This window comes from Vipera ursinii, assembly GCF_947247035.1.
Source record: "Vipera ursinii genome assembly, chromosome: 4".
NCBI lineage: Eukaryota > Metazoa > Chordata > Lepidosauria > Squamata > Viperidae > Vipera > Vipera ursinii.
The window spans coordinates 110,101,138-110,127,214 of record NC_139514.1 but is presented as its reverse complement, the minus strand read 5'-3'; the positions used below and the strand labels follow the sequence as shown (position 1 = coordinate 110,127,214).

Below are 26,077 nucleotides of genomic sequence, written 5' to 3'. Positions count from 1 at the left end.
GTCTCCTTGTTTCTAGCCTGGTGCCTGACCACTAGACCAAGCTTGCTCTCAAACAACACAGGTCAGAGGAAAACACAAATGTTCTAACCTGCTTCTCGATTACACTCATATTCAGTCTTCTGTCTTTCTGGATCTTGTTAAAAGGATACCAACTTACGCTCTTATTGGGACATTCTGCCTGGTGCAGTGAGAGGGTAATTTAATTGCAAATTCTCAAATTGACCAGGGAATTAACTTTAAGAATAACTTCCGGCCAGTCTCTCTGTTCAGTCCAACTTACCTCAAGCTGTGGAAATATACAGGTAGTTAGGCTGAAAATGAGGGACTGGTTCAAAGTCACCTACTGAACGTGTGCAGCTCAGGGTGAACTTGAACCCGTCTCTCCCCAGTCCTAGTCCACTGCCACATTGATGATGATGATGAAGATGGAGATGATAATTCTGAATCAACCTAATGTAAGAAAGGGAGAATGAATTAACCTAAGCAAGTGAGACTCCAATCATCTTAGAACTAAAAAAATAAAATAAAATAAAAATCATTAGCTTTTACTTCAACAAACTGGAAGCACGCATCATGCAACCACTCTCAGGTAGAAAATTAACCATCTTTATTGCTTTCAGGACCAACAACAATCCCTCCATATCTGCCACTACTTAAAAACTCCCAAAATGTGATCTAATTCATTCCCTATCATCCCCTTGATGATACATGAAACCAACACAGAGAGAGGGAGAAAGACAATTTTCATTAGAAGGACATGGTGGAGCAGTGGGCTAATGCCTCCTTAAGGAACACCAGCTGCCTGCAATTAGTGCAGGTTCGCGTCCCACCAGGCTCAAGGTTGACTCAGCCTTCCATCCTTCCGAGGTAGGTAAAATGAGGACCCAGATTGTTGGGGGCAATTAAGCTGACTTTGTAATAATGCCGCTTGGGGTGTGTGTGTGAAAGCCCTAATAAGCAGGCATAGACATAGAATGAAGGCTATTGCTAAGCTTGTAAGCCGCCCTGAGTCTTCGGAGAAGGGCGGGATATAAATGGAATTAAAATAAATAAATAAATAAATACGTCAACATAATAGCAACAAGCAAAAGAGCAAAAGAGGGGGAAAAATGTTCTACCTGAGTCCAATCTTAATTTATAACCTAATTTTTTAAAAAAATCATTTGGCTTGTATCCTTTCAGACAGTAGACAATCTACAATGAATTCACTTTGAAGGTATTATGCTCACAGTGAGGACCAGAGATTATCTTACTGAAATATGCACAGGTTCAAGAAGATCACAGTTGTTCAAAATGTCTGAATAGAGGCAACATAGAAAGCATTTCTGGTTTTGGCTGTAGAGTCTTGATGTGAACAAATAATATTTTTGCATTTCTTACTTCATAATGAGTGAAACATTCCATGAGGTTTAGCCTGCCACAGACTGAAATTATCTACATCTCATGATCAACTAAACAGAAGTACGTAGGTGGCAGGATCCCACAGAATTAATCAGAAATTAAAAAAAAAATCACAAGAAATATGAAGATACTAAGATGGTCCTGAGATCTAGCAACATTTCTTTGTAGTTTTAGAAGGTCCACAACAGTGTTTCTTAGCCTTGGCAATCTTAACGATGGGTAGATTTCAACTCCCAGAATCTCTCAACCAGCCATGATATTTATTATGGAGAGAACATCACCAAACATTGCTGATATTTTAAGGATGTAGGATCATCTTGAGTATGCAGACTATCCCAACTTCAAAACTTTCCTTTTTATACTCAAGTTCCAAAATTTAATAAAAGAATTCCATTAAAAAAAAACTGAAGAAAGATTTCATGCTTTCCGTTCTAGTAAGTTCCCTTGGGTCCCATCCTATGCCATAAAGTAGCTTCTTCAATTTAAATATCTAAATGTCTTTGCAATGAAATCTTGATTACCATTTTATGCATTCTCATCCTCAGACCAATATAGGTCTTTGGTCTTTGCTAAATAGGAATTTTACCAGCTTTATGCTTCTGAAAGAGAATTTTATTAGACAGCACAAGCAATGATATTAGAGAGATGGCGAGAAATCTACTTAATTTATTAGTTTCTAAACTCAAACAAGTTGAGCAATCTAATGTTGCATGAGAATGCACATAGAGATTCCAGATTACATATTACATAACGAATAAAGAATCTGTAGTTATATGAGGGCAATTCAAAAATAAACCTCCTTTTGGTTATCAATGTCAGTAGTGCCATAGAAAATCCCACCAAATGTGAAGATGCCAATGCGGTACTGCTGGTAAAGTTCATGGAGCGTGGTTCAACCATCAGTTCAGAAGTCTACTGTGAAACATTACAAAAACTCAGATGAGCCATCCATAAAAAGCGTTGCAGCATGCTGACTTCTGGTGCAGTGTTGGTTCACAATAATACTCGCCCACACACATCTAGGCACACCCAAGAACTTTTGATGCAGTTCCGTTGGGATGTTTTTGATCACCCCCCCCCCCATTACCCAGATTTGGCACCGAGCGACTACTACTAAGGATTTTCAAACCTTGTAAGATGTTATAAGTGCCTCAATTTGAATGGCGATTATGTGGAAAAGTAATGTAAAGTCGTAATTTTCTAATGTGCATAATGAAAGTTCTGTCATTGATAACCAAATGGAAGTTTATTTCCAAATTGCCCTCATAGAATAATTGCTGGTTCACTGGTCACCAAACGCTTTCTACTATTAGAGGTGAAAGGCATTTTCTTCAGCTTCAACCTGGATACTATACCTTTCAAAGATTTTTCAAATTGTGTGAAGGGTATATCTCCATATCTTAACTCACCACATATGCAGAATCTGAAGCCAGGAGATTGTGATGAGAATAGGTGATCAGTTTAGGCCATTGAATCTCTTCTGAAGTGTACTTATTGAAATAATTATATAATGCCATCGTAAGGCATGCATGCATATATACTAAGATGTATATGTGTATATGTGCATATAAAGGTAAAGGTAAAGGTTCCCTCGCACATGCGTGCTAGTCGTTTCCAACTCTAGGGGCCGGTGCTCATCTCCGTTTCAAAGCCAAAGAGCCAGCGCTTGTCCGAGGACGTCTCCGTGGTCATGTGGCCGGCATGACTAGACACCAAAGGCGCATGGAACGCTGTTACCTTCCCACCGTAGTGGTCCCTATTTTTCTACTTGCATTTTTACGTGCTTTCGAACTGCTAGGTTGGCAGAAGCATATGTGTATATATATATATATATATATATATATATATATATATATATATATATATATATATATGTTCAAAGAAATATCAGAGTATATCAATCTCTTTATACCGAATTATTAAAACCATGAGAAGTAAAAATGACACCAATTCACACTGATCATGTATTTCCAATTTAAATAATTCATTCTGTAATAGTTTTGTTAAGTCTTTAAACCAAATTCACCCACTGGCAGACATAAATATAATTATCCTGTCTCATTTAACTTTCGTCCCAAACAGAGGTCGTCCTGAAAATGGTCTCATCAAACCATTGAAAAAATGATAGCTAGGCTCTTAGCAGATTTTAAAGTTTAGTAACAGATAATTATCCTGTTAAGAAAATATCCTGTATCATCTTATTCATTCTGATGCAATTTAGAAAGCCTAAATACTAATTCAACAGTGGAATGTGATTTAATCTTTTGGAGTAAAAAATAAATAAAATAATGACAATATATACAGGTATAGTAATATTTTACCCTTATTTTCCTTTTAATAAGTTTTTTTTAAAGATTTTTAAAAAGTAGGATCAATTGAGCCTAGTCATTTGTGTCTCAAGGGGAAACTCTGGAGTAATCAGTTCCAAAGGTGCTCTTTCAAAAGCCAACTGGATTTTGTTTTTTGTTTTTTTTTCCTGGAAGACATTTCGCTTCTCATCCAAGAAAATTCTTCAGTTCTGACTGAATGGTGGAGGATGGAAAGATTTATATTCTTTGCAGTCATCTGGTCATAAGGACTCTCTCCAAGAGTCATTGAGGCCACTTGGAGGTTTATCTGTGCCCTTGGGGGTCACCTGAATAGTGCAAATGGGTGTGGAATCTTCTTGGAACTGCTGAAAGGACTGTGTTGGAAACAGGAGATAGGAGGTATCATATTTCTCCCTCTCTGCTGGGTAGGGACTTTGTTGTAAACAGGAGATAGGTGGTGAATATAAATTCTTCCATCACTAGTCCAACTGCCTTTTGAAAAAGCACCTTTGGGACAACCATGCCCTGGATGACTTGAGAATCTCTAGAGAAATCTGGATTTGATGATCTATTGGTTTAGTTTTCTTGGCTGCCCTCTCAGGACAAAAGCATCAATAGTGTTCCTATCACAAATTCTCAAATTTGGACAGATTTGAGAGTTTCTTCAGAATCCACGGTCCACTTCTGGCAAATGATTGCTGTGCCCCTATTTTAAAAGCTTCAAGCAAGAAGAATCCATAACATGGTGCTTCCTTTCCTCATCCTCTGCCCTTCTTCTACGTAATAGAATTCTTCATTGGCCAAGTGTGATTGGACACATAAGGAATTTGTCTCCGGTGCATAAGTTCTCAGTGTACATACAAGCAACAAGTGATAAAATCATAATAAGCAAAGGATAAAACACTCAGTGATAGTCATAGGATACTAATTAAGCAATCAACAGAAATCATATTAGGATTCTAAATACCGTAAAACAATTAATATAAATCGTAAGATACATGCAACAAAGTTATAGTCATAAGAAGATAAGGAATAGGGAATAGCAAGGATGAGAAGGATAATAGTAATACAGCCCAATACAGAGCCTTGGTGGAGCAGTGGGCTAATGCCTCCTGAAGTAACACCAGCTGCCTGCAATTAGTGCAGGTTCACATCCCACCAGGCTCAAGGTTGACTCAGTCTTCCATCCTTCCGAGGTAGGTAAAATGAGGACCCAGATTGTTGGGGGCAATAAGCTGACTTTGTAATAATGCTGGGGGGGGGGGCGAAAGCCCTAATAAGCAGGCATATACATAGAATGAAGGCTATTGCTAAGCACATTGATTTGTGCTTTAAATTGTAAGCCGCCCTGAGTCTTCGGAGAAGGGTGGGATATAAATGAGATTAAAAAAAATAGGTAGTTTTAACAGCATTGTGGGAATTAGTTGTTTAGCAGAGTGATGACATGGGGAAAAGAAAAAAAAACCACAGTCCTTGTGTCTAATTGTTTTGGTGTGCAATGCCCTGTAGTGTCATCTTGAAGGAAGAAGTTTAAACAGTTTATGTCCAGGATGTGAAGAGTCTGTAGATATTTTCACAGCCCTCTATCTGGTTCATGCATGATTTCAAATGACAGTCAAATTTGGAAGAATTATTGACACCTAATGGATTTTATTCAATCTTATTTATTTGGTATTTGGGGGATAACTTTATGCCACTAACTAAGATGGAATGGATCAGCAACTGGCATCACTGATCATTCCCTTCAAACCAAACTAATCAGTTTTATGCACTGCACATGTAGTTAAAATAACTTCTAGAATTACTCTCAAGCCAGTGAATATAAGCTTGCAGTTTGCAAGTTCTAGCTTACCTATTCCTCCTATGGCCCCACCACTTTCTTTGAAATGCAGAAGGTTCTCCCAGCAACCAATGCAGTCGGTGGAACTTTGAAGAGCAAGTTCAACCAACAAGGAAAAGTCCTCCCCATGACCTTTGCTTTGTGTTGTGGAAATAGGTTTCCACGCCACTAATCTCTCAATTTAAGGAAGTTCTTTAAATTCCTTCCAGAATTATGCTGCCATATGGTTATTTCTTATTTTAAAACTCTGTTGTTGTTGTTTTTTAAAGTGCCAATCAATTTTGCTTTTAAGAAGTTGGATGTGAATTGTCCCAAGAGGACACAGGCAATGACAGATTTACTGTGAAACTGCTGCTTTTGGGTTGTTGTTGTTTTTCCAAGACAGCATAGTATTTTTAAAAAGGCTTTTAGAATTTTTGAATTCACAATAAAGCCAATCTCATGAGACCCTCTATTCCAAACAAGTTTAAAGATCCATACAAGCCAATCTTTGCACGATGATTAGACGTGCATTAGAAATGCAAATTACCTTTACTATCCTAATTGATCCAGTCTTACCTTAACCAATATTCTGATTTAGTTTGCTAGCTGTAAAATAAATCCAGTGTAATTATTCTTAAACCCTGCCTGAATCTATTTTAATTAAAACCTGGCACTTTTCCACTGAAAGCTTTAAGCGGTTTTTATCTCGGATAAGGTTTTCAAATGTAACACTTTACATATGTAATCTCACATAAGAGTAAATCTGTTAAAATTAGAACAATAATTTATCTGGCTTAGCTTTGGGGTTTTCATTTCCACTGATCTGTTTTGCATTCTGGTGTCTTACTGGTAAACAAAATATATCAGGAGAAGCCACTCCAAGTCACAAAGCAGGAGTCCTCAAAAAAATGAAAGGAAAGAAATTAATTCCACTTTGCTCATCAAAAGCAGCTCTCAGGAGGATAATGAGCTGATTAGGGCTGGGCTGTATGCAGCACTCTGCAATCTGCCCTGGTTCTGACAAAGTGCATCCAGTATGTGTAAAAGTAAAGGGAAAAGCACCTTTTGTCCACTCGTGCCTAACTCTAAGGCAGGGGTCTTCAAACTTGGCAACTTTTAAGACTTGTGGACTTCAACTCCCAGAATTCCTCACCCAGCCAGGCCTACACAAAAATAAGCCTTAGCTTGATTTTTGGGGGTGGGCCTAATATAAGCCCTACCCCAAAAATAAACCCTAGTTTTGGGACAAGGCACAAACCTAAAAATCAAGCTTAGGGCGGGGGTATGGAGCTTCCCCACCTGCCCCGCACCCACTTACCTTGCAGCCAGGCCTCTCCTCACCAGCCCACTTCTTCTTCTGAGGCCTCTTCTGCAGCCAGGCCTGCATTTCTCAGTCACAGGGCTTTCCAGAAGGCTTCTGCCACCAAGAACTCAGCTATGGATTCAATCCATAGCTTGGTTCTGCAAGACCTCAGCAGCCAAGCACCAAGCTACAGTATGGATTGAATCCATCGCTTGGTACTCAGCTGCTTAGGCCTTCTGGAAAGACCTGACTGCAAAACGCAGGCCCGAATCCAGCTGCAGAACTTCGGCCCCAGAAGAAGTGGACCAGCTGGATGGGGCTGTCAGTGCCGGAGGTGAGGTAAGGCCTACCCCAAAAATAAGACCTGTTGAAGGCAAAAGAAAAATTAAGACCAGGTCTTATTTTGGGGAAAACATGGTATTTATCTACTTGCATTTGCAGGAGTTGGGGCAAATAATGGGAGGTCACCCCATTGCATGGTGCTTGGAACTCAAACCCAGCTGTCGGGTTTCCAGCTGACGAGTTCAGCATCTTTTAGCATTGAACCCCTTCTACAGTGTGTAGAAATAGTCAATTCTCCAGAAGACCTTGTGTGCAGGTATCAGCTGGACTAACTCACCAAACCACCCATAAACTGGATCCTGGCTGATGCTCCCAGCCTATCTTTTAATGTCCCATGCCTTTCATTTTCAAGCTGCATTGTTTTCTGCTTTTAATTCTTCGGACATCAGAGAATTTGGCTACCCCATTGTCTTTGCATGTCAGAAGGTCAAAGAAGCTGATCAAATGAACCCTGGACACTGGGACTTCCGGTGGCTCCGCGGCGCCGGAGACAGCCTTCCCGGGCTGCCCGCGGCTCAGCTGTGTGATTTTTCGCCCGAAACAGCGCCGATCAGCTGTTCGGGCGAATCTGAAGCCCCCTCCTCGGGAGAAGAGGAGGGGGTGAGCCCCCAGGTGGGGGTTGAGTTCTCCGGGGCCGCCTGAGCTTGGAGCTTGGGCGGCCGAAGGATTGAACTCCCCCGTAGCCTGGGCTGCTCCCAGCTGACCAGCGTCTCTGCTCCGGACTTTATGGAGCAGAGCCAGGCGTCTGCGACCATCCCTTCTTGAAGGAGAGACTATGAAAGGGAAAGAGCAGGCAGAGCAGTACAAGAGGGAAAGATGAAGAAGATTTTATTTTACTCTCAAGCTTGATGGACTTTGCTTAAAACTTAAAGTGAAAGTGCGTCACAATTGTAAGTAAAAGATGGCGGCTAAACCTCCCCCTAGAACTTTTCGGAGTGCTGGAAACTCTCCGGTGCAACAACAATCATTGCTGCAGGCGTTGCATTCTCCTGATGTATTGACATCGAAGGATCTTGAAAAACATACCCAGTTAATTTTGGAGTCAATGGGTGTTAAATTTCTACAGATGGAGGAGAAATTGGAGAAATTGGAGCAGAGAATGGAAGAAAGGATGGAACAGAAACTTAGAGAAATGAAGGTAGACATTTTGTCCTCAGTGCAAAAAGTTGCTAAATGTGTGGAGGTGCTGGATGATCAAGTGCAAGACTTGATTCAAAAGAATGCTTTATTAGAAGCAAAAGTATTGGAAATTGAAGATTTAAAAGACAAAATCGACAGTGAACAGAGCTTGACCCAATTTTACCAGATGCAGTTTGCTGTGAGAATTAGAGGCCTAAAAGAGAATATTAAGGAAGATTTAAAGCAGTTGGTTTCTGAGGCTTTTGAGGGAGTATTGAATCATCCAGCATCTGAATTAAAACAAGGTATGGACAAAGTGTTTCGTGTGAATTCGTGGATTGCTAAACAGAGAAAGTTGCCTAGAGATGTGGTGGTTTATTTTGTAAAAAGGGAAATTAGAGATGAAGTTATACAAGCTGCCTACGATACCAAAGTTGTGATTGCTGGTCAACAAGTTTTGGTTCTAAAAGAAATTCCTCCAAAGATTTTAAAGAGAAGGAAGGATTTTATATTTCTTGTGCAAGAGCTCAAGCAAAGAGATATAAGGTTCAGATGGGAGATCCCAGTTGGGTTGAGCTTCATGTATGATGGCAAAAGATACTGTTTGAGTAATGTGAAGCAAGCGCATGATTTTTATAATAATGTCTTGGAAGTAACCCCATCAGCACTTCTGGAAGCTGCAGAGGGATCTGGAGAAGGAGAACATCAAGAGGATGAAGATGCACAGATAGACGAGAAGGGTACAGGAGGAGTTCAAGCTGCAACTCTTTTGGATGATCTTAGACAACAGAGGGTGACGCGTGCTGCCTTAAAACGCTCAAAAAAGAAAAAATAATAATAAGACTAGTAGAAACCTATGGAACTTCCACAAAATATTTATAGTTAAGTGGTAGTTGTGTTTTTTTAAAAAAGAAAAAGAGAAGAAAAAAAAGAAAAAAGAATAAAGGAAGAAGGGAAAGAAAGAAAAAAAAAAAGAAAAAAAAAAGTTTTGGGATGCTATGTATGGTAATAGATTTTTTTTTTTTTTAAATTTGGAATTAATGGACAACTTACTACAGAGGAAGAGGAAGAAAGTTTTGTGGGTTAATATGGGTTAATTTGTGTAAGAACTATTTATTAATGTGCAAATGAGAATATGTTAAGGTAATAGTGAACTGTGGAAGAACATAGATGGGAATGATGCTAGTTTTCTTTTATTTTAGTTTTTTATATATATTTAGTATTATTAAGGATTGGTTTACTATATACAAGCTAGAGAGTGATGGATTTTAGAGTTTATAATTGTTAGTATATGATTGTTTATGATTGCCTTTTAGATATATACCTTGTATTTTGCTCTGGGAAGTCGGGGGGGGGAGGGGGGAGGAGGGGAAGTGGAGGGGGGGAGGTAGGGGAGGGAGGAGGGGGAGGGGGAGGGGGGGAGATAGGGGGGAGGTAGGGAGGGGAGGAGGGAGGGGGAAGGGGGGTTTTTTTAAAGGAAAATTGTATTTTATAAAACTTTTCAATAAAAAAAAAAAAAAAAAAAAAAAATGAACCCTGGACACTGCAACTGTCATAGGTACATGCCAGTTGCCAAGCACTTGAATTTTGATCTGGTGACCATAGAGATGCTGCAATAGTCATGCGAAAAAAATGGTCATAATTCACATTGTTCAGTGCTGTTGTAACTTCAAATGATCAATGAGTAAACTGTATGCCTAAATCACTAAATCGCCTGTATGTATGCCTATCATTTGGTTGGCACATGATAAATAGTTCAAGCAAAATGATTTGACTCACATTTTCTAACTGCTAGGCAGAGAATCGTGGGGGGATAAACAGCCAAACCTGCTGCTGCTTCAGATTTCAGTAAACATTTTTTAATTCAGTATGCGTATCAAAAGACAAGCATATTTTAGGGGGGAAAAACCACCTATACAATTGCTTGCATTAATGAAGTCATATAGGCTGCCCATAGTCACAAATTCTGAAACAGGCAATTTTAGAAATTTATTGAATAAATAGAATAAAAAAGACAGATACATACAAAACATATCCATTGGGGAAAGCAGAACATGAATATACAGTACCTGCAATAATTAAAATGTGTTGATATTTTAGAAAAATGTAACCAATATATGTAATAATGTAAAAGACAGCACTTAGTCATTTAAAAACAATATTGTTCGCAATGGAAGCTTCCTTATCACAGCACACTTCTTGGTACCTCAATCCACCTGGAAAACCTGGCTAAACTCATGGTGATTAAACCTGCCTTAAATTCTTAACAGCATACATTGATGTAATAGTTCTTAAAAAAAACAACTAAACAAAACTTTAACACTAAGGATTATTTGTGAGCATCCCATGAAATGAATCCTTAGCTGGGTCAGATAGAAACGGAAGCACCTACCATCTGCTCTAGCCTGTGATATCGCTGAATGTTCTTTACTTCTCTGACAAATAGAACAATTTTTCCTCAACCTTGGTAGTCTGAAGTTGGTTGGGGAATTGGGGGTTGGGGAAGGCTGGCTGGCTGGGGAATTCTGGGAGTTAAGTCTTTAAGCTGCAAGACTGAGAAACATTGGAGCACAGAAGGCCTTGAACTCTTCTTGAGAAACCAGTCTAAATCATCACCGGCTTTTCTAAGGCAAACATTTTGAACCAAGCTAAAATGTAGTCTTACATTTAATAAAGTCTTTAGAAGAAATCTGGCTTAATTTTAAACCAGATTTTAATTTTAAGTGCTCTTAGCAAGCTGAAGTCCAGATTCAATTGTAAGTGAGCTCCAGTTCTCCGATTCACAGATATTTGTATGAATACACCATGATCAATGTCTATTTTTTCAGCATCACCATTTGCAGACTTTCTGTCACTAGTGTCTGATGCAGAGAATCCATCAACCAAGATTAGGAAGCTAGGAAGTTCCAAGGCAAAGCAATGACTTACATTCCCCCCCCCATTCTGATGAGTGTGTGGGTGTGAACTAGAATGGTTTTGAAAAGAAAAATAGCCTAGACTTCATAATATATTTTTCCTGCATATAAGCAACACAGACATATTGTGTTTTTAATTATTCTCTTTTTAGTGAGTGAGTTTTTCTGATGCTTATTTATTTTCTTATAGACTTATTGATGATAGGCTAAGAGGGGTAATCAATGAGCATATTTATTTATTTGGTAAGCTTATCATTATGCAGGCTATTTTTTTTTACCTTTTTGTTTGCATGATTAATCATATTTTGAATGGAAAGTCTATGAAAAAGGTTCCCAGGAAGAGAAAATAAAATGACACCTGTCCAGCCTAGATGAGTTCAAATCACCAGGAACAGATGGATTACACCCCAAAGTTCTCAAGGAACTGGCAGACGTGATCTCAGAACCACTGAACTATATTTTTCAAAGATCCTGGAGCACTGGGGAACTACCAGAGGACTGGAAGAGAGCTGATGTAGTTCCCATATTCAAAAAAGGGGAAAAAACAGATCCAGGAAACTACAGACCTATCAGCCTGACCTCAATACCTAGGAAGATTCTGGAAAAGATAATCAAACAACAAATCAGCAAACACCTTGATGCAAACAAAGGTATCACTAAAAGCCAACATGGGTTTGTCAAAAACAGATCATGCCAGACAAATCTTATTGCATTCTTTGACCAAGTGACAAAACTAGTGGACCAGAGGAATGCTGTAGATATAATTTACTTGGACTTCAGTAAGGAATTTTATAAAGTAGATCACAACCTACTACTTGATAAGATAAAAAAATGTGCGTTAGATAGCATCACCACCAGATGGATTCATAGCTGGCTGACAGGCTGTACTCAGTGTGTGGTCCTCAATGGAACTGCATCTACATGGAAGGAAGTGTGTAGTGGGGTGCCCCAGGGCACTGTTCTGGGCCCAGTGCTCTTCAACATCTTCATCAACGATTTGGATGAGGGGATAGATGGGGAACTCATCAAATTTGCAGATGACACCAAGCTGGCAGGAATAGCCAATACGCCAGAAGATAGGCTTAAGATACAGGAGGATCTGGACAGACTCAAACACTGGGCACTATCTAACAAAATGAAATTCAATTGTGAAAAAGTAAGGTTCTACATTTAGGCAGGAAAAACCAAATGCACAGGTATAGTATAGGTGATACCTTGCTCAAGAGTACTAACTGTGAGAGGGATCTTGGAGTCCTAGTGGACAATCACTTAAATATGAGCCAGCAGTGTGCTGCAGCTGCCCAAAAAGCCAACACAGTGCTAGGCTGCATTAACAGAGGGATAGAATCAAGATCAAGTGAAGTACTAATACCACTTTACAATGCCTTGGTAAGGCCACACCTGGAATACTGCATCCAGTTTTGGTCACCACGATGTAAAAAAAGATGTCGAGACTCTAGAAAGAGTACAGAGAAGAGCAACAAAGATGATTGCGGGACTGGAGGCTAAAACATATAGGGAACGGTTGCTGGAATTGGGTATGTGTAGTTTAACGAAGAGAAGGGTGAGGGGTGACATGATAGCAGTGTTCCAATATCTCAGGGGCTGCCACAAAGAAGAGGGAGTCAAGCTATTCTCCAAAGCACCTGAAATCAGGACAAGAAGCAATGGATGCAAACTACTCAAGGAGAGAAGCAACCTAGAACTGAGGAGAAACTTCCTGACAGTTAGAACAATTAACCAGTGGAACAACCTGCCTCCAGAAGCAGTGAATGTTCCAACACTGGAAGTTTTTAAGAAGAGACTGGCCAGCCATTTGTCTGAAATGGTATAGGGTTTCCTGCCTGAGCAGGGGGTTGGACTAGATGACCTCCAAGGTCCCTTCCAACTTCTTCTTCTTCTTCTTCTTCTTCTTCTTCTTCTTCTTCTTCTTCTTCTTCTTCTTCTTCTTCTTCTTCTTCTTCTTCTTCTTCTTATTATTATTATTATTATTATTATTATTATTATTATTATTATTATTATTATTATTATTATTATTATTATTATTGCAATCCACCTATTGGAGGTGGGGAGGAAGGACCCAGAATTTTTTCAATTGTTAATCCTCCAAATCAGAAGGAGATCATGATGTTCAGCCCCAAAACAGAACTAAAGCACCACAAAAGCACTATATAAATACCACAACCATAGAATAGCCCAGAACACATACACTCTGCTAGACAGAGCTTTCCTGAGGATAGGCTCCAGCACAAGTCCAAAAGCTCAGAAGACTAAGCCTCTGGTCCGGATGACCAACCCTGATTGGATCCTGCAAAATGTTTCTTGTTCAGAGATTTAACTTCCAGAAACCCGGAGCTGGGTTGTGTGCTAGAAAAGGCACAAACACTCTGCATTCTACAGTTCTTAAAAAAAAAAAAACACCTCTTCTTCCAGAATTTTGTACATACCACCTAAAATGCATATATAATAGTTGATGAACATACTTTGAAATACTGTACTTAATACTGTACTTTGAAATCCACACACAAACAGAGAGACATATCCAGAAGTAACTAAACATTTACCTGTGGCGGAAGAAGTGGTAGCCGGATGTAGGCAAGTAACATACTCAAGTCGTTACATCTCCTTTGCAGGTCATATTTGACCCACTTCATTAAGGCATGAAAAATGGTTTCTTCGTCGGGAACATTCACATCATCACTCGCAAGAAGTTTGTGCAGTTCCTCTGCTGGCAACAGTAAAAATTCTTGATTCCTAATCACCTCCATGATGTTCTCCTATGCAGAAAAACAAGTCATCTTAGGCTGTTTTACAGTGTACAAAGCAATTTATTTATTTATTTAAATTTCTATACCGCCCTATTCCCGAAGGACTCATTCATCAAATGACCAAATCTAGAACAAATGTATAGTACATTTCTCTACATAGAAGCCCAGAAAATCCATTGATTCTCAACAGAGATAAGAATGTCATAAGACTTCTCTGTAGGTATTTGCCTGAATATATGAAAGTTTAAACTTGAGGGCATCTCATTGTCTCACCTGCTGTCCCTCATCTTTTTGATTAGTAAATCTAAGAAATGTGCTGTTCTTCAATGGCAAGCATTACTGTTCTCAACCTCATCTGGAACTCAGCTCTATAATGGTTCTTGATCAGAGGAGATGAGTTCACCTTCAAGTTGAATCTTCTTGAAGCATCCCAGCTGAATGTATGAAGAACAAAGGTGAAGCCTTCTTCTCTGCTCGCTTGGAAAGCTATTTGCACTCAGACAGTTAACCGTAGATGGCTATGGTTGATGTCTAAAGTTATCCAACCTATGCTTCATCTAAGACCATTTAAAAAAGCGGAATATGAACAGATCTTCACGCAGAAAAAACATTGTTTAGTTGCCAGGAATCAATACCATCTTGACGGTACAAAATCAACCAGTAGTGGGATTCGGCCAGTTCGCACCACTTCGGCAGAACTGTTAGTTAATTTTTTATTGCCCAGGCCCAGAATGGACTTCCTGAAGTGGCATCCCCACAGAGAACCAGTTGTTCACATATTTGAATCCCACCACTGTAATCAGCCAATGAATTTCTGATCTATTATGATATAATCTTTCCCTTCTCTATAAGTCAGATAGAAATAATACTTCTATTGGTTATTTTATTGCCTTTTTAATGGTATGTACTCATATACAGAAAGAACTTAAACAAACATCTTATAAAAATATACTACTTGGGGGGAAAAAGTTTAGAAAACAACTTTCTTTCTTTCTTTCTTTCTTTCTTTCTTTCTTTCTTTCTTTCTTTCTTTCTTTCTTTCAATTCCTTCTTTTGCCCTCCAATCTGGGTATAGCTTCTCAGTCCTGTTATGTAAAGCTACATCAAAGTCAACAAGCCAGATTAAATAATTTTGTGCCAATCCTAAAGGGAGAATAGTCAATGCTCACCTTGAAAATACACTTTAAACTACTGTATTATTTAAAAATGCCAATTAAATAGACAGAAGCTGACTCAGCACTTACGGCTGGATAAGGTCATTTTTGTATATGATTAAAACAAAGAAAACCTGTGGTGCATATATTACAGTGCGTGCCTTTTATTATACAATTCTAATACTGAGTTAGATGAAGCAATGGTGATTACTCCCTGTCACAATGCTATTAAGCACATATACTAGGTCACAATTATAGACAGAATAATACCTTTTTAAAGGACAGTTAAATGAGATGTGTATGATTTGTTTGTCTGCTTGTTTCAAATAGCCAACCTATTAGAAATTACCCAGACATAATTAAAGAAGATGAATTAAAATCTGGGTGACCACTATATGACATATTTCTGTGTCTGTTGTCATCTAGTGTTGAGCTGCATGGTGGCCTAGTGGTGAAGACTCTCACCTCCCACTCGGAAGGTTGAGAGTTCAATCCTAGGTAGGTATCTGCTGTTAACTCCATGTGGCATCAGGAAGGGCATCCAGCTAGTAAATGCTCAGCTCCATCCAGTTGCCCCAACTCTACCCCAAATTAAGGGATTACAGGATTGTAAAAAGGGAGTTAATTTGTTGTCATATAGTGATTATTTGGAGTACTGCAGTCCAGATTTGGTAAAATTAGATGAGTGGACAAGAACCATCTTGTTCTTGCCAGGTAAATAGACTATCCAAAACCACAGGCTGGAGTCTGAGAAAATATAGTAGCCATAGCAAAGCAAGATTCCTTTTTATTAAGCTTTCTATCATTGAATGCTTGGCACTGAAAAAAAAGTTGATTTTGTGAACTATCAGCAGATGGCCAACAGCAGATGTACTGTTGAAATAGGTTTAAATATATTCAAAATTATCATAATGTGGCCTAGTTAGGAAGCCACCAAGTTAGTTGATTATAAGGGGATATAATATAGGATGCAAATTTAATAATAAAAATAACAAAATATTTGTATTTTTATTATTGCAAACAATCACAAAATCTATATTGTTACTCAGCCTGATTTATACTTTTTTTTTTGTTTTTTTGCTTTTACTATTCTTATTTTGACCCTGCTGGCTTTACATCTACAACTTTTACTTCTGTGCTATAATTTCAAGTACTGGGGGAAAGATAGTATATTATTTTATTTTGTCAGCTTTAGTGTGGTGTTCAACTTGAGTTGCAGAATAATTTCTCAGCCCTACAGAAGAATGGAACAATCAATATATCTTCAGATTATCTCCAAGTTCCTGCTATAGGCCCAGTGTGTGGGTTTTTTTTTCCTTTTAAGTTCAGAAACAGAGATATGACTCAATACTTTCAAATGTTGATTAGGGATAATTCATCTCCTTCTCCCCCTCCTGCACCTGCACCACCTCCATGGACCTTGAAGCTGCATTGTTATCTTAGAAAGCTTTGCTAATAAGAGCCTTGGTGGAGCAGTGGGCTAATGCCTCCTTATGTAACACCAGCTGCCTGCAATTAGTGCAGGTTCGAGTCCCACCAGGCTCAAGGTTGACTCAGCCTTCCATCCTTCCGAGGTAGGTAAAATGAGGACCCAGATTGTTGGGGGCAATTAAGCTGACTTTGTAATAATGCCGCTTGGGGTGTGTGTGAAAGCCCTAACAAGCAGACATATACATAGAATGAAGGCTACTGCTAAGCTTGTAAGCCGCCCTGAGTCTTCGGAGAAGGGCGGGATATAAATGGAATTAAAATAAATAAATAAATAAAAATAATTATGGGACATAGAAAGGCAATCAGACATTCCAGCTGTCTATAAATGTCTTTATTGGGAGCAACATTTACGACGTTAGTGTCCCTAGCTCAAATTATAGTGCCCACCCTAAAGAGGGCTTCGTTACTAATTTCATTCAATGGGTTACTTTTTAAGGGAAATTTAAGAAAATGCTGTATACAACCAATGAGAATTTTTGTAGCTCAGGGTTGAAATGAGTGGCCCGTGGTGCTCTCTTTGAGCCTGGTTGTTTTCTTTCAGATGTTTCATTACCTAAACTAGATAACATCATTAGAGTACCTAGTCTGGGTAATGAAATGTCTGCAAGAAGACAAGCAAGCTCAGAGAGAGTATCAAGGACTCCTCAATTCTATATACAGACCAGATTGACCCAAATGGAGTTAGTCATGAAATCCACAGCTGTCTTTCCTCTGTACTGTCTTTATTTTATTTTATTTTTTTGCAAGGGCATTTGAAATGTCCCACTCAATCCTTTAAAATGTCCCATTCAAGTTCTATTGCCACTTGATATATTTCATCTCACTATTGACTGTCTCATCATAATAACACAGCCTCTTCAAAAGTTGACTCTGAATTATTTTGCTTAGTTTGAAATTCAAGGGTCCACCCTTTGCATCAAGAGATAGTTTGCCCATCATTGTGGCTAATTGCAGGCCATTATTCCAGCGTCTTCGTGTAGAGTGGGATGCCTCTATTTCAAATCTCATCTTGTAAACTAAGGCAATCTTAACATCCCACTCTGAATAAAATTAGAGTGGATTCGTACAGGCCTCTAAACTGCACTCCTAGTGTGTAATAACAACACTGTTTAGGAGCTTATGCAATGCACTAGTAATTTTGACAGTTTAATCAGACATAAATTAGGAGGGCTAAACAAAGATTTGAGATCCTGTTCTGTAAATATTAGGGCAAATTTTGATATGAATGAGAATAGAATAGAATAGAATAGAATAGAATAGAATAGAATAGAATAGAATAGAATAGAATAGAATAGAATAGAATAGAATAGCATAGCATAGCATAGCATAGCATAGCATAGCATAGCATAGCATAGAATAGAATAGAATAGAATAGAATAGAATAGAATAGAATAGAATAGAATAGAATAGAATAGAATAGAATAGAATAGAATAGAATTGGATGGGACTTTGGAGATCTTCTAGTCCAGCCACCTGCTCAAGCAGGGGAACCTATTTCAGACAAATGGTTGTCTAGTCTCTTCTTAAAAACTTCCAGTGTTGGAGCATTCACATCTTCTGGAGGCAGGTTGTTCCACTGATTAATTGTTCTAACTGTCAGGAAATTTCTCCTTAGTTCTACGTCGCTTCTCTCTTTGGTTAGTTTCTGTCCGTTGCTTCTTGATGTTAGAATTGATGTTAGAATTCAAGAATGGCACCAAAAAACACTTTTGTCCATAGGATGATCCTGAGATTTAAAAGGGAGAAAATAGCTTTTCCAGTCGCCACACCAATTTGACATGGGAAACTGGGTGATCCTCTTGGAAAGATTCTGGGAAATATGAAGAAATGGGGAAAATATATCTTATTCCATCACTAGAAACAGCCTTTGGTTGATAACATTTTGGGAAAATGAAAGAACCTCGGGATGTAAGAAAGTAATATAAAATCTTCCCACGTTCAATATTTAATATAACAAATTTCCATTTCTGCTCAAAAGGGAACAGAATGTAGCTTCCGTACTTTAGATTTAATTTTTTTATTTCCACTGAAGGTTGCTAAGCACATAAGTAGACATTATATGGAGAAATAAAAAATAAAACCAGAGAGAGGAGAAATTGTTTTTGTTATTAACTGTGAAAATAATAATACAAAAAAAATTGGACATTTCATAAGCAACAATGTATTCTCCTGGTGTAGAGGATATGCTTAAGATTGTATTGTCTAAATAAATGTTTTGCAACAGTTACTAACAGGAATTATAGTTTACTATTGGAGTTAATTTTGGTTGATACGTGTTTCTGAATTTTATCTGGCTATTATAGCTTGCTAACTTAATGTTTACTCTCTCTCTCTCCCCTTCACTCATCTTTCTCTCTCTTTCTCCCACTCTTGCCACCCTCTCTCTCCCTCTCTCTATTTCTCTCCCCCTCTCTCCATCTCTTATTCTTTCTTTCTCTCTCTCCCTTTCATCCCTCTTCTTTCTCACATCTATCTGTTCCATAATTTATTATATATATATATATATACCCAAGGATAAGACAATATGTCAGTTCTGCTTTTTTTCATGCACCACACAGCGTAGAAACATTTGCATACTTCTGTCTAGGTTCCCATTAGGAGAATACCTGCTTAAGCATGATGCTCTGAACAAATGCATCATGCGCCCTTTGCACAGCACGTATAGGCAAACACACCATATCTGCATGCGGTGATGTGATTTACTGGCACTTATGAGCTGTAGTGTAGTGCACAACCAGTGGCCGCGGGCTTTTATCGTTTTCAACATATTGAAATTTGGAAAGGAAATTAATGGAAAAGAAAATAAGCTTTCAACATTATTGCTTCTTGTAGTGTAAAAGAAATTTCAAGATGTCCACGTCCATGTTGCTTGCCGTTTTGGTACGGCGATTCTATTCCAACTAAAATGTTCATTTTGGATTTAATAACCACACAGTAATATGCATTACGCAGGGAAGTTATCCTGCATTTATTATACCAGTTCTCACAAGTGTGATGGAAGAGGAGGTGGTTTAGAAATGCTTTTTAAGTAGATGACAAGGTCAGATCTATGATGATGTACATTATACATGTTCCTTGTACATTGTAGGGCATTTTTAAGGTCATGCATGTCCCAGCTATTTTTCCACTCTGGAATTCATCCCAATGAGCTTTCCTGGAAATCAGATTAGTGTCACATTAAGATGGAGATAAATTACTCAATGTCTGATGGAGAATATCTCCTTTTCACCGGTTTTCCCTGCCCATAAAGATCTTTGATTCCTAGCTGTAACCATGCATCGGTCCAAGCATATAGACCTCAAGAAGATTTTAGTTCTGATTCTAAAATATCTCTGAACAGGAATAGACAGAAAATTATGCACCTCTAGATCTAGATCTAGCAGCATTTCCTCGACTCCTGGAACCTTATTTAACTTTTGGTTTAAGAGCTATGGTTCATGGTGTGTCATGGCTTGGTTTTAAAAGCAAGATACCAATTCTACTATTACCACCAGACATCAGCTAGATGGGACCCCAACTGGGAATCTCTCCAGCCCTCAGGCACTCAACAGACAGCAGGAAGAGGACAAGACAACATAGGTAAGAGGAGTGTTGTTGTTTTTTTCCCCCTAGAAGTAGGCAGATTTGGAAGAGTTAATCTATGGAAAGAAGGTAAATCAGGTCAGAATCAGAAAGTGTTTCTGTTTAAGGAGATCTTCAAGCTTGGTGGGACTACTAGAAGAATGTTATTATTATTTTTTAATCTCATTTATATCCCGCCCTTCTCCGAAGACTCAGGGCGGCTTACCATCTAAAGCACAAATCAATGTGCTTAGCAATAGCCTTCATTCTATGTATATGCCTGCTTATTAGGGCTTTCGCCCCCCCCCAGCGGCATTTTTACAAAGTCAGCTTATTGCCCCCAACAATCTGGGTCCTCATTTTACCCTACCTCAGAAGGATGGAAGGCTGAGTCAACCTTGAGCCTGGTGGTACTCGAACCTGCACTAATTGCAGGAAGCTGGTGTTACTTAAGGAGGCATTAGCCCACTGCTCCACCAAGGTTCAATATTTGTGAATGTCTTGCGATGTTTTCTGCCATGAATGTCCCTTACTGATGGACTTCTTTCTCAATCCTATGTTGATAAGTGCTCAGATTCCTTCTTGCTAATGGCCTCTGTATGCAGTTTTCTGGAAAGAAATTTTATCATCTAGAGATAGATCTAACATCTGGTTGGGGGGGGAAGCTAAGTGAGGCTGTTTGTGAGGTATAGACAAATATGATAGAAAATTGTTCCAGAATTCAAACCAGCTATTCTTTTCTTTTTGAATTATGGTGCTGGAAATGACTCCTGTGAGTCCCTTGGACTGCCAGGCGATCAAACCGGTCAGTCCTAGAGGAGATCAACCCTGACTGCTCTTTAGAAGGCCAGATCCTGAAGCTGAAACTCAAATACTTTGGCCACCTAATGAGAAGGGAGGACTCACTGGAGAAGAGCCTAATGCTGGGAAAGATTGAGGGCAAGAGAAGAAGGGGACGACAGAGAATGAGGTGGCTGGAGGGAGTCACTGAAGCGGTAGGCGTGAGCTTAAATGGACTCCAGAAGATGGTAGAGGACAGGAAGGCCTGGAGGAACGTAGTGCAAAGGGTCGCGATGGGTCGGACACGACTTCACAGCTAACAACAACAACAATTCTTTTCTGCCTCTACAAATCATCACCATTATTCTGGAGGGGGGGAGAGGTATTTATGTTCTTCTGCCATAGTTTCTAGTTCAAAAATGTATAGGGTTTTACACTGAATGTCCTGCAAGACATCTTAATAGAATAACAGAGTTGTAAAAGACCTTGCAGGTGTTCTAGTCCAACTACTTGCTTAAGCAGAAGACCCCATACCCTTTCAGAAAAACAGTTGTCCAATCTCTTCTTAAAATTTCTGAAAACCTGAAAGTCATCAGCTGTGAGAAAAAGAATTCAGACTCATATCCAAGGGATGGATTCTTTTGTCCATAGACAACTGGGAAAATTTAAAATAGAATGGATGGAAATGCACTAAATGGATTAAATAGTAAGGATGTGCATGAAACAGAGAAAACAAAAGGTAACCTAACTTGAGTTTGTTTCTAATGGTTTAAACCAAAACGGTTCGAGTCTTCTCTGTTCTGACAGAATAAAAATCGAAACATTTCAAGGGTTTCTGACACAAATAGCACAAAAAGAACTTTCCTTTCCTTTACGGTCTCAGGACCTGAAAAGGAATTGGGGTAGCAAACTATGCTGACTGCTAATTTTTGTCCAGCTTATGGAAAAACTTGAATGTTATACAAGTTTACGCTCCCACAGCTGACAGTGATGAGGAGGATTTAGAGAGGTTCCATGAAGATATAAGCAGTGTTCTAAAAGCCCCAAAAAGTGTTGTGATTCAGGGTCAGCCTGTGGGTTCGGCAGTTGGGTCGGATGACTCAGAGGAGGAGGAGGGGGTTGTTGAAGACCTTGCTGAGGGGGTTGAAGATCTTGCTGATGAGAGCCCTCAGCCAGGCCCCTCCCACTTGGTTGCCACAGAGACCCAGCTGTGTGTGTCTGACAGCGTGGATGAAGATGACCCACAGCTGGCCCTGTTCAAGGACGCCCGACGCAGGAGGCAGTCAATTAGGAGTAAACAGAGGAAGGCAATGGGGCTTCTCGGAAGGAGGCAGAGAGAAGCCACACCCTGAACTCTATATAAGGGGAATGTGTGGGGAGGGCTGGTTTGCTGAAGGCAACCGCTTGGATAGTTCGTGTTTCTTAAAGCTCCTGTTTCTTGCTATAAATTTGGCAGGCATTATTCCAGCCTCTTGCCGTTTGTAAAGGGGTTGTCCCTGCCTTTTCTGTAGGGCCGGTAGCAGGCTGGTACAGAACAAAAAGTAACAATATCACAATACTCATGGGGGGACTTCAATGCAAAAGTAGGAGAAGGAAGTGATGCTCCTGTAGTTGGAAGCTTTAGCTTAGGAACCAGAAACGGTAGAGGTGACAGATTTGTAGACTTCTGCAAGGAACATAGGCAATGTGTGATGAATACTTTTTTTCAAGTTGCCAAAAAGATGCCTCTACACTTGGAGATCACCAGCAGATACATGATAAAAATAGTATTGACTATTTTACAATAAACAAAAGATTTACGGTAGAAACTCAGTAATATCAGTAAAGACATACCCAGGTGCAGATGTACCATCCAATCATAATCTAGTACTTGCTGAAGTCCAGCTGAAATTAAAAAAGGATGAAAAACCCAAATCCTGCTAAACCAAGAATTGACAGAGACTTCATCATTAAACATGGAGGTAAGATAAAAGAAGAACTAGAAAATCATTTAAGAGAAACCAACAACCTGAATGATGAAGATGTAGAAGTGAACTGGAATAAATTTAAAAATGCAATAGTAGAGTTAACAAATTCAAAACAGAGAGAGGGGTACCACAAGAAAAAAACAGTGGAGGAGTAAATTCTTAATCTCATGGATAAAAGAAAACCTTATGAAAATAAAAAAAAAAATACAGTGAATTGCAGAAAACAATTAGAAGAAGAATTCAGCTGGTAAAAGAAAACTGGTTTGCAAAGAGATGCAAGGAAATAGAAGAGACAGAACATATGCATGTTAATTTCAATTTACACAAAAAAAAATAAAAGAAGCAGCAGGCCTCTACAAAAATAAAACCAACAACCTAGTTGACAAAGAGGGGGAAATGATCTTAGATGTGGACGAAAAACTAAAAAGTTGGAAGGAAAATATCGAAGAACTTTTTGAGGACATTAGGGATGATATAGTTAGGGAAGTAAAAAGGGATGCGGTGGATCAGTGGGTTAGGACGCTGAGCTTGTTGATCAGAAGGTCGGCAGTTTGTCAGGTCGAATCCCGAGTGCCGCGTAGCAGAGTGAGTGCCTGTTACTCGTCCCAGCTTCTGCCAACCTAGCAGTTCGAAAGCACGTAAAAATGCAAGTAGAAAAATAGGGACCACTATGGTGGGAAGGTAACAGTGTTCTGTGCGCCTTTGGAGTCTAGTCATGCCGGCCACATGACCACGGAGACGTCCTCGGACAAGCGCTGGCTCTTCGGCTTTGAAACGGAGATGAGCACCGGCCCCTAGAGTCGGAAACAACTAGCACGCATGTGCCGGGGGAACCTTTGCCTTTACCTTAGATAGGGAAGTATAACATCACTATGGAGGAGGTTGAACATGCAATAAAAATAGCAAAAAGAAGAAAAGCCACAGGACCGGATGATATCCTAGTAGAAATTTTAAAATTGCTGGAAAACAATGGGAAGATTTTTTTTTTACTGCAGCTCTTCAGTCGAATATATAAAACAGGAAAGATACCAAATGATTGGCTAAAATCAACCTTTGTGACAATCTCCAAAAAAATAAATGCAAAGAAGTGTACTCAATACAGAACAAGAAGCTTAATGAGTCATGCCCTGAAAATATTCCTAAGAATAATTCACACAAGAATATACAAGAAAATTGAGGAGTGTCTAGGTAACACACAATTTGGTTTCAGAAACAATCTTGGTTCAGCATTCAAGTTCTTGTACAGCGTTGTAGAGATGTCAATCACAGTGTTTTTAAATGTGTTTCACTGATTTTGAAAAAGCATTTGATAAAATAAGACACAGAAAACTATTAGAAATCCTGAAACAAGGGGGACTAGATGACAAAGACATCCAAATCATAAAGAATCTATATTGGCATCAGGTAGCAAATGTGAGACTAGGCCAAAAATACTCAGCTGATGCAGAAATACGAAGAGGGGTCACATAGGGATGTATTCTGTCTCCACTCTACTCTGAGTCAATCTTCAATGAGGCACTGGAGAACATCAGTGCTGGCATCAAAATAAACGGTGTTTGGCTCAACAATTTAAGATATGCTGACAATACAGTTCTGCTTGCCAGTAAGCGTGAAGACCTTCAGCTCCTTATCAACAGAGTGACAGAAATATCTGAAAAATATGGCTTGAAGCTTAACACCTCAAAAACCAAGATCATGGTCATCAGCAAACAACCTGTTAATTTACCACCAATAAATTCGGAAGGAATACCATTAGAAAAAGTTGAAAGGATCACGCACCTCGGTTCTAATTTACATGAAAGCTGGGACATGACCACTGAAGTAAAGACAAGGATAGAGAAAGCTCGAACAGCAATCTTCAAAATGAAAAAGGTCTTCTGCAGTCATGACATAAGCCTAAGATTGAAAATCAGGCTTGTCAGATGTTATATATTTTTCTTCTATCCTGCTCTATGGAGGAGAGAGTTGGTCTCTGACAGAGTTGGTCTCTGAAGAGACTAGAAGCGTTTGAAATGTGGATTTTCAGGCAGGCTGTTACGTATAAGCTGGGTTGACAAGATCAGAAATGAGGAGGTGATAAGCCGCCTGGGAAAGCCAAGGGAAATCATCAAAACAATTAAAAAAAACGAAAGTTAGAATATTTCAGACATGTGATGCGACACCCAGAAAAATATGGCATACTCCATTTAATCCTCCGGGGAAAGATTGAAGGCAATCGAGGTCCAGGCAGAAGAAGAACATCATGGCTTCAAAATCTAAGGGACTGGTTTGGACAAAACTCAGCAGCACTTTTTCGTGCAGCTGCTGATAAAAACAGGATTGCCAACATGATCGTCAATGTCCGATAACAGATATGGTACAAGAAGAAGAAGAATGGAAAAAAACTGACCAAAATCTGATTTTAAATAATGTTCAAGATTCTTTGAAACCATTTTGAAAAATCCTTATTTAATTTTGCGTTCAATCCCCTCTATCTCTTTCGCAGAAGAAAGTGGCTCAAATCCCAGATAGCTAGATTATGTCATTGGCCAGGAATTTCAGAAATCATAACATACCAAGTAGACTAGTATTCTTTTCCTAGAAGGCAAATACTGGAGCTTAGAAAGAGGTACTTATTCCCTTTGTATCTGAATGAATTTTAATGATTCGTTAGACATTTAGCGGTTTCTTTTTCACAATCCATATTGTCAGTAGTGCATAGACTTCCTCTCTTCCCATTAGATAATAAAGCTATTTTTTCCCATTAAAGTGAATATGACCTATTCTTGTGAGAGAATAAATATGTTCTGCTATATAATGGGAGTGAATGAATGGATTTTTTTTTTTTTGCCCACCAAGTAATTTAAATTGAATTTTATGGCACTTTTTGATGGGATCGCATCACATTTCCATCTTAAATGTAAAGTCACTCAGTTCAAGCAGCAGGCTGGCGGTTGCCCATGTAGTAATTTAGCCTTATTTTATAGTTGTTTTTTTTTAAGAAATAAGGATGCAAATCCTTAGGGTTAAATTAGGCATTAGATGGCAGACTAATTTACCATGGACTATTTACTTAACTACTTTTCGGATAAGATCTGAAGCATTTCACTCTCTTTAGTTTTCTTCCTTACATGCCTTCCAACGGACTAGCTGCCCCTTTGTGGGT

The 26,077-nt window shown here is 39.0% G+C and overlaps 1 protein-coding gene across 1 annotated transcript in view; it reads right to left on the bottom strand.

The window, feature by feature from the left end:
- The window catches only part of KLHL1 (kelch like family member 1), a gene marked incomplete at its 5' end in the record, with an annotated part of 133,482 nt that overhangs the window by 41,906 nt on the left and 65,499 nt on the right, over positions 1–26,077 (bottom strand). The window contains one exon of the mRNA XM_083362569.1: positions 13,776–13,988. Coding sequence (XP_083218695.1) covers positions 13,776–13,988 — 213 coding nt within the window. The remainder of the gene's footprint in view (positions 1–13,775; positions 13,989–26,077) is intronic.